The following is a 10314-nucleotide window of genomic DNA, read 5'->3' on the forward strand; positions in this document are numbered from 1 at the left end:
TGTTGTTAAACAGTGTATGAATTGACGCATTATCACTTGAATGTATTCCTTCAGAAATATTATTGAGTTCTTTTTACAATCCTTTCGAAATCCATATTTTCGACAATCTTGTATATGTACTCATAACAATGTGCATCTAGAAACTTCATCCTAAAATTATTTAAGCCTAATCACCCAAATTCAAGCTGACGTATCTGTAATCTTTTTACAAGAATTATTCTTATGCTAAAAGATATAGTTTTTTTAAAAAAAATTGGTATATACCAATTCATAAGTTCATAATCACATTTTTACTATAATTGTCCGGTTATATGCGATCTCCAAACAATGTACATTTGTTAAGTTTATCCTAAAATTATTTACTTGTCATTACCAAAATTCAAGTTGACATATCTATACATTTTTCAAAAGTCATTGATCTTGTCCTAAAAGATATCAGTATTTCTGAATATGGTATGATAATTAATAAGTCCACAAATACATTTTACTATAAATGGTCAATGCAATCTCTTTCGTAATCACCATCAAGAAAAATATATTATTTTACATAGTTTATTACATCTCAAGCAAGGTTTCTACTTTTTAACCTTATATTTATAAGATTTTTTAATGAATGAGTGTATGCACGAGTGGTTTTCATTAGATTATTTACTATTTTAAACTAATTATTATTATAATTTTATTTTATGTGTAGCTAAAATGAATACTTTGATCATCAACAACAACAAGTTCAACAAGAAGAAAGTGGTGTTCATAATGGGAGCAACAGGAACGGGAAAATCTCATCTCTCTATTGACCTTGCCACTCATTTTGGAGGAGAAATAATCAACTCGGACAAAATGCAAGTTTATAAGGGACTTGAAATCATGACTAACAAGATCACATACGCTGAGAAACAAGGTGTACGACACTATTTGCTAGGTATACATATTTGAAAAAGACATTTTTTTGTGATTCCTTTATTTTAATGTGAATATTAATTGACAATTATTTTGTTTCACAATTTTTTAGGTGAAATTGAACCAGATTCAAACTTCACGGCTGAAGATTTCTGTCTAATGTGCATTGAATACATTGAAAAAATTTTGAAGACTCAATGTGTTCCAATTATTGTTGGAGGGTCAAATTCTTTTATTGAAAAACTTGTGGAAGACCCTGTATTCATGTTCAAACATAAGTATGACAGTTGCTTTATTTGGATTGATGTAGAGCAATCAGTCTTGAACCGTAGTGTTGAGACGAGGGTTGATGAAATGGTCAATGCAGGTAGTTTCTGTAGTTATTTTATCTATGAATCAAAATATAATAATGACTCTAACTAAAACTTTTCTTATATAGTTTTCTTAATAATACTTTCGGTTTTCAAATATATGTTCTCCTAAATAAAACTATGCTTAAGTTTATGTTGCATGCAGGGCTAGTGGATAAGGTGCAGCAATTTTTCATTCCAGATGCAGATTACACCAAAGGAATCAGACGGTCCATTGGTGTACCTGAAATGGACAAATATTTAAGGGAAGAAAAAAATATAGACGGAGATGATGAATCAAAGAAGATGATTCTTCAAGCTTCAATTTCAAGTATCATGCGTAATACTCAGATATTAATTTGTAACCAACTTGACAAGATTCAACGATTAATAAATGAGAAAATGTGGTCGGTGCATCATATTATTGCTATTGACGTTTTCAAAGAAGATAGAAAAGAAGTTGTTGACGAAGCATGGAGGAATACTGTTTTGCAACCATGCCTAGATATTGTGGAAAGATTTCTGAAAAATGATGATCACAATATTAGTACTGAGTGTACATAAACTATCATTATCTCTATCTTATGTTATTTTTGCTCTTGGTCACTTTAATTTTTGACCTATTTTGTACAGTTTGTATCAAACTACAGATATATATACTATTCTTGTTTGTAAAATCATTGTTATTTATAGAGTATATATATTTAAGGTTTATAAAAATATTTATTTTAAGGTCCGATCCAAGCCCAAGCGCCAAGTCCAAGTCCAAACCCAAGTCTTTGATATTTAATATATATTAATATAAATACGTACTTACACAATTACATGAGATCATTCTTAATGTCAAGATAATAGAGTGAAAAAATAAATGACTATAAATATTTGGGAAGATTCAAACCTTAAAGAATTTTAAAGAATAACATTATTAACGCCAAATTTAAAATTGCTGCATAGACAAAGAATTGAAAATAATAAATTTACAATCTATCGGTAAGGATCATTTAAGGAAATATATTCTACCTAATTCAATCACGATCATGGATGCTTCATTCAATAAAACAGTTATCTATTATTACATTCTGCATAAGAAAATATAAATATTTGTTATTGAAATAGTTATCGATAATTGTTCCTTTCCTTCTAATTGAATTAGACTTAGTACTTATGACGTGTTGTTAAACAGTGTATGAATTGACGCATTATCACTTGAATGTATTCCCTCAGAATTATTATTGAGTTCTTTTTACAATCCTTTCGAAATCCATATTTTCGTCAATCTTGTATATGATCTCATAACAATGTGCATCTAGAAACTTCACCCTAAAATTATTTATGCCTAATTCACCCAAATTCAAGCTGACATATCTGTAGGCTTTTTTCAAGAATTATTCTTATCCTAATAGATATGGTTTTTTCAAAAAAAATTGCTATATACCAATTCATAAGTTCATAATGACATTTTTACTATAATTGTCCGGTTATTTGCGATCTCCAAACAATGTACATTTGTTAAGTTTATCCTAAAATTATTTACTTGTCATTACCAAAATTCAAGTTGACATATCTATACATTTTTCAAAAGTCATTGATCTTATCCTAAAAGATATCAGTATTTCTGAATATGGTATGATAATTAATAAGTCCACAAATACATTTTACTATAAATGGTCAATGCAATCTCTTTCATAATCACCATCAAGAAAAATATATTATTTTACATAGTTTATTACATCTCAAGCAAGGTTTCTACTTTTTAACCTTATATTTATAAGATTTTTTAATGAATGAGTGTATGCACGAGTGGTTTTCATTAGATTATTTACTATTTTAAACTAATTATTATTATAATTTTATTTTATGTATAGCTAAAATGAATAATTTCATCATCAACAACAACAAGTTCAACAGGAAGAAAGTGGTGTTCATAATGGGAGCAACAGGAACGGGAAAATCTCTTCTCTCTATTGACCTTGCCACCCATTTTAGAGGAGAAATAATCAACTCGGACAAAATGCAAGTTTATAAGGGACTTGAAATCGTGACTAACAAGATCACATACGCTGAGAAACAAGGTGTACGACACTATTTGCTACGTATACATATTTGAAAAAGACATTTTTTTGTGATTCCTTTATTTTAATGTGAATATTAATTGACAATTATTTTGTTTCACAATTTTTTAGGTGAAATTGAGCCAGATTCAAACTTCACGGCCGAAGATTTCTGTCCGAAGTGCATTGAATACATAGTAAAAATTTTGAAGACTCAATGTGTTCCAATTATTGTTGGAGGGTCAAATTCGTTTATTGAAAAACTTGTGGAAGACCCTGTATTCATGTTCAAACATAAGTATGACATTTGCTTTATTTGGATTGAAGTAGAGCAATCAGTCTTTAACCGTAGAGTTGACACGAGGGTTGATGAAATGGTCAATGCAGGTAGTTTCTGTAGTTATTTTATATATGAATCAAAATATAATAATGACTCTAACTAAAACTTTTCTTATATAGTTTTCTTAATAATATTTTCGATTTTCAAATATATGTTCTCCTAAATTTGCAATCTATCGATAAGGATCATTTAAGGAAATATATTCTACCTAATTCAATCACGATGATGGATGCTTCATTCAATAAAACAGTTATCTATTATTACATGCTGGACAAGAAAATATAAATAATTGTTATTGAAATAGTTATTGATAATTGTTCCTTTCCTTCTAATTGAATTAGACTTAGTACTTATGACGTGTTGTTAAACAGTGTATGAATTGACGCATTATCACTTGAATGTATTCCTTCAGAAATATTATTGAGTTCTTGTTACAATCCTTTCGAAATCCATATTTTCGTCAATCTTGTATATGATCTCTTAACAATGTGCATCTAGAAACTTCATCCTAAAATTATTTAAGCCTAATCACCCAAATTCAAGCTGACGTATCTGTAGTCTTTTTACAAGAATTATTCTTATCCAAAAAGATACGGTTTTTTTAAAAAAAATTGGTATATACCAATTCATAAGTTCATAATCACATTTTTACTATAACTGTCCGGTTATATGCGATCTCCAAACAATGTACATTTGTTAAGTTTATCCTAAAATTATTTACTTGTGATTACCAAAATTCAAGTTGACATATCTATACATTTTTCGAAAGTCGTTGATCTTATCCTAAAAGATATCAGTATTTCTGAATATGGTATGATAATTAATAAGTCCACAAATACATTTTACTATAAATGCTCAATGCAATCTCTTTCATAACCACCATCAAGAAAAATATATTATTTTACATAGTTTATTACATCTCAAGCAAGGTTTCTACTTTTTAACCTTATATTAATAAGATTTTTTAATGAATGAGTGTATGCATGAGTGGTTTTCATTAGATTATTTACTATTTTAAACTAATTATTATTATAATTTTATTTTATGTGTAGCTAAAATGAATACTTTGATCATCAACAACAACAAGTTCAACAAGAAGAAAGTGGTGTTCATAATGGGAGCAACAGGAACGGGAAAATCCCGTCTCTCTATTGACCTTGCCACCCATTTTGGAGGAGAAATAATCAACTCGGACAAAATGCAAGTTTATAAAGGACTTGAAATCATGACTAACAAGATCACATATGTAATGACCCTCCAGGTCATTTTTAAATTAATGTTTTCATTGCATCGTTTAGAGCGTTCCTGTAGCGACCCCAAGTCATTTATGACTTGCTGGCACTGAATGTTCGGTCGCCTGGTCGTTCGTTTGGGTTTTAGGCCCGTTTCCTTGTTTTGGAGATTTTTGTAACTTGAAAAGTTGACTTTGGTCAACCTTCTTGGAAGACGTGCTCAGATGAAAATTCTGACAGCTAGGTTAGCTTCGGAATATCGATTTTGGTCTAGAACGGCCCTTTGTTCACTTCCCGAGGCTTTAGATGGTAGTTGTGGAATCTGGCTCAAAACGATACATGGTGTGGGACCCACTTTTCATCGAAGCAATCTCCAAATGGAAATTTTTCCTTCACCGTTGAGTCCAAAATATCGTTTCCAATCAGATTCCATATATGGTTTGTATTTTTCCGACTCCGAACGAGTCCGAAACATCGGAATTTAAGTTTGAAGGGTTGTAGAATTTTAACGCGGCGGTGACGTTGCAGAGCCACACGACGCCACGTGGCAGCGGATGGAAATCTGGAAATTTCCAGATTTCAGGACGATTTTCGTCCATTTTTTTCCCTCATCTTCAACATAAGATTTCTCCTTCATTTTGAGTTCAAATTAGGTGCTTCAAAAGGCTAACTTCAAGAGAATTTCATGGGGAATCTAAAGGTGATCTTAGAAACGCGAGGGGAGGCTTCGTTTGAGGTAAGGAATCGATTTTAGCCACTGCTAGAGTGATGTTCGGAATGAATTATTGTTGAATTTTGAAATGTGAGATCTTGATCATCTTAGGTCCGTTTTGAGTCATTATTGAACATCCATACTTTGTGGTGTATATGATAATATTGATTTGAAGTATATTTGGCCTTAGTCTAGGCTTAGACTAGTGTTGCCATAGACTTGCGAGGTTTCGGATGTCGTTGGGCAGTAGAACTTTTTTCGACGTCGTTTCGGACGGTCAGCTCCTTGTAGACTGATATAGAAGACTTGAGTCTGATAGTCTGAGCCTTAGCTAGACGGTAACTCAGCTTATGACCTTGTATCCATAATGCCCTACTTTTCTGTTAGCTACAGTACCGGGTTAGAGTCCGTGGTCCAGCTTACTTATGTCCAGGCTTAGCTACAGTACCCGGTTAGAGTCCGTGGTCCAGCCCACCCGTGCCCGACTTTTGGCTACAACACCCGGTTCGAGTCCGTGGTCCAGCCCATATAGGTTGACTCATTAGCTATAGTACCCGGTTCGAGTCCGTGGTCCAGCTTGCATGCGGTGTCTTCCCAATTCCTCACTAAAGCTTCAGTTAGTCTTGATTATTCTCATCTGTAGGTTGAGGTTTTGGAGGTTGGAGAGATTCCGATTAAAGTCCGGGACGTAATGAGATCCTGGAATATAATTGGAAATGGTTCAGTTAAAAGTTCGGAAATTGGTTATATTTTGATAGACCTTCTAGCTCCATTATTTTACTTCAACTGCCGGTGCATCTGCCGGACTTATGGGGGTCCGTGCAGGTGGTTTCTTTTATTGTGCACGAGCGTACCCGTCAGGTTTATGGGAGCCCGGCGGAGTTAGTTAGATTACTTGACTTTGTTGCCTGTACGCTCGTGTACATACCCACATTTACTACCCTTTGCACTTGATGTGACCCTTTATTTGCAATTCAGTTCACTTTAGCTTATCTTGCTCAGTCGGCCTATGATGCCTACTGGGTACCTGTTGTTTTGATACTCATGCTACGCTCTGCATCTGTTTTGTGATGCAGGTCCGAGCACTAGTAGCCAGCGTTGATCGAGCTTGGAGTAGACTTATCTGGAGACGGGGGTGAGCACACGGCGTTTTGTACTATTTCAGTCTCCATATGTATATATAGACTTGTCTTCTTCCTTTCGAGACAGTCCAGTCTCTGTTGTCCACTTTTGGGACTTGTACTCATTTTGTAGTAGCTCTGTACTACTAGTGACTTCCAGGTTCTGGGAGGGATCTTTATTTGTATATATGTTTTTGGTTTGCGCCCGCCTGTTTATATTGTTAATTGCCTACTCTTGTTTAATTTCTACCCTCAGACCCATTACTTGTTGTTCCGGGTTACGGGTTGGCTTACCTACTGGCGGGTTATAGTAGGTGTCATCATGACTTGATAAATCGGGTCGTGACAAATTGGTATCAAAGCCCCAGGTTCGTCAGTCTCACTTGTCCAGAGCTAACGTCTAGTAGAGTCTTGCAGATCGGTACGGAGACGTCCGTTACTTATCTTCGGGAGGCTACAGGATGTCTTTAGGAATGTGTTGCTTTTGTATCACTGTCGTGCATTGTGTGTATTATCGGTTTCTGAAAATCTTACTTGTACCACTCTTTTATGGGGATGGCTCGCACGCGTGGTAGGGCCCCAGCTAGGGGTAGAGGCCGACCTCGAGGTCGTACCAGAGCTGCAGCACCAGCCCAGGACCGACAGCAAACTCCGGAGCCAGTGATAGAGCGACCAGCAGCTCCAGCACAGCAGCAACCGATGGGCCCGGGACCAGCCCAGCCACCGGCCGAGCCTGTGGCAGCTCCAGATATACAGGCGATGCTCGTACAGATACTAGCTGCCATTGGGGGTATGCAGCAGGCCCCAGCTCCAGCCGTTCCAGTACCGCAGGGCCAGCCTACACCAGTGGTACCGGTTGTTCAGCAGCTAGCGGCACCGGTTGTTCAGCCTGATGATTTGGAGGGTATCATGCCACTACGGGAGCAGAAGATGCTCGGGGTGTTCCTTAGACTATCACCGCCGAGGTTTTCTGGGGCAGTGGGGGAGGATGCCCACGAGTTTCTACTTACTTGCCGCGAGCAGCTACAGACTTTGGGTTTAGTAGAGTCGAGAGGAGCAGACTTCACCGCTTACCAGTTAGACGGTCCCGCCAGGCAGTGGTGGCGTACATACTTAGAGACCAGGCCAGCTGGGTCTCCACCGGTCACATGGACTGAGTTTTCAGAGGCCTTTTTGGCCCGATTTATTCCCAGGAGCATCAGAGATCAGCTTAGAGATTAGTTTGCTCGGTTAGAGCAGGGCTCCATGACAGTATCAGAGCATGAGGCCCGATTCCACGAGCTCTCCAGGCATACCGCCATGATATTACCTACTGAGGAGGAAAGGGTTCGTTGTTTTGTTTGGGGTTTGAGACTACAGTTGCGGATTCAGACTCAGTCTTTAGTCTCAGCGGGCCGCTCATTTCTGGATATAGTGGATCATGTCCGCACTATCGAGCAGCTCCGTCGCGAGGCCTAAGGGGGCAGCGGCAAGAGAGCTAGACAGGAGGATAGCCATGATAGGCGCCGTTTCAAACCCCGAGAGTCTTATGATAGATCTCAGTAGAGGTTTCAGTCGGGTCACTCTAGTAGCCCCTTCCAGGCCTCCCTCTAGGCATCGGAGGGTGATCAGCACCGCCATATTGGTTTTAGTGCCGGTCCTAGTCGGGGCCGAGATAGTTCACAGATGGGTTCTTCTGGCCGGGGTAGCCGACCTCCAGCTCTCAGTTGACAGTCCCAGGGGTGCTATGAGTGTGTGGAGTTAGATCATTGGGCCCGCGAGTGTCCCCATCGCAGGTTAGCCTTACCCGCTCCACAGGTAGCTAGGCATGCGCCAGCGCCAGCACCTCCAGCTAGAGGCAGAGGCCAGGGACAGGACCGTAGGGGTGGTCACCAGGGTATACGGGGTGGTCCCCGAGGAGGCATATTAGGGGGCAGAGCTGATGCACAGGGTAGGGAAGTCCAGACCCACTTTTATGCAGCTCCAGCTAGAGCAAATGCTGAGACCTCGGACGATGTGATCACAGGTACAGTGTTATTATGCCATCAGCCCGCATCAGCTTTATTTGATCCAGGCTCTACTTATTCCTATATATCTGTTTATTGTGCTCCTCGATTGAGTATGATCCCAGTGCTATTGGTTGAGCCGTTGCGTGTTTCAACCCCGGTAGGTGATTCTTTAGTAGTGGATCAGGTATTTAGATCCTGTGTGGTGACTATTCAGAGGCGAGACACTAGGGTTGATCTTATTTTGCTTGATATGGTGGATTTTGATTTGATTTTGGGTATGGATTGGTTATCTCCCCACCATGCGGTCTTGGATTGCTATGCTAAGACCGTTACTTTAGTCACGCCTGGTATTCCACCAGTGGTGTGGCAGGGCTCTTGTAGTCGCACGCCAGTTGGGGTGATATCTTTTGTTCGGGCCCAGAGGTTGATGGCTAGCGGGTGTTTGGCTTATTTAGCTTATGTTAGAGATGTTAGTAGGGAGGGTCCTACCGTTGATTCAGTACCTATTATTCGAGAGTTTACAGATGTGTTTCCTGCCGATCTGCCTGGTCTCCCTCCTGATCGTGACATTGACTTTTCTATTGAAGTAGAGCCGGGCACTAAGCCCATTTCTATACCACCGTACCGTATGGCCCCCGTAGAGCTCAAGGAGCTCAGTGTTCAGATTCAGGATCTCTTAGATAAGGGATTCATTCGGCCTAGTGTATCGCCTTGGGGTGCCCCAGTCCTCTTCGTGAAGAAGAAGGACGGTACTATGCGATTGTGCATCGACTACAGGCAGTTGAACAAGGTGACGGTGAAGAACCGTTACCCCATGCCTAGGATTGATGATCTATTTGACCAACTTCAGGGTGCCGTGGTATTTTCTAAGATTGATTTAAGATCCGGCTACCACCAGTTGAGGATTAGGGCAGCGGACGTCCCTAAAACTGCATTTAGGACTCGTTACGGCCACTATGAGTTCCTAGTGATGTCTTTTGGGTTGACTAACGCCCCTGCCGCGTTCATGGACTTGATGACTAGGGTGTTTAGGCCGTACTTGGATTTATTTGTCATAGTCTTCATAGATGACATTCTAGTATACTCGCGGAGCCGGGAGGAGCATGAGCAGCATTTGAGGATAGTGCTTCAGACTTTGAGAGGCCAGCGACTTTATGCTAAGTTCTCAAAGTGCGAGTTTTGGCTTGAGTCCGTATCATTCTTGGGGCACGTGGTGTCTAAGGATGGCATTATGGTAGATCCCGCTAAGATTGAGGCCATTCGTGACTGGGCCAGGCCCACCTCTGTGACTGAGATTCGTAGCTTCGTCGGATTGGCAGGCTACTATAGGCGTTTTGTTGAGGGATTTTCTACTATAGCAGCGCCTTTGACTCGGTTGACTCGCCAGGATGTTCCGTTTGTGTGAGAGGAGGAGTGTGAGAGGAGCTTTCTGAGGCTTAAGGAGTTGCTTACCACCGCTCCTATATTGACTCTTCCAGTTGAGGGCGAGGGGTTTACTGTTTATTGTGACGCATCCGGCATTGGTTTGGGTTGTGTACTAATGCAGCAAGGCCGCGTTATTGCTTATGCGTCGAGGCAGCTTAAGTAGCACGAGCGCAACTACCCCACTCATGACATAGA

The 10314-nt window shown here is 39.3% G+C and overlaps 2 protein-coding genes across 2 annotated transcripts in view; one reads left to right on the top strand and one right to left on the bottom strand.

Annotated features, from left to right (window-relative positions):
• LOC125864367 (sphinganine C4-monooxygenase 1-like) overlaps positions 1-10314 on the bottom strand; it is a 752368-nt gene that overhangs the window by 344170 nt on the left and 397884 nt on the right. The window lies entirely within an intron of this gene.
• LOC125858043 (adenylate isopentenyltransferase 5, chloroplastic-like) lies at positions 610-1511 on the top strand (the record flags this gene model as incomplete). The annotated part of the gene is made up of 4 exons (XM_049537720.1): positions 610-619; positions 746-922; positions 1013-1267; positions 1417-1511. Coding segments are annotated over exons 1-4 (537 nt in total), but the record flags the coding sequence as incomplete, so codon positions are not given.

The sequence above is a fragment of the Solanum stenotomum genome, chromosome 1 (genome assembly GCF_019186545.1).
Source record: "Solanum stenotomum isolate F172 chromosome 1, ASM1918654v1, whole genome shotgun sequence".
Lineage (NCBI taxonomy): Eukaryota > Viridiplantae > Streptophyta > Magnoliopsida > Solanales > Solanaceae > Solanum > Solanum stenotomum.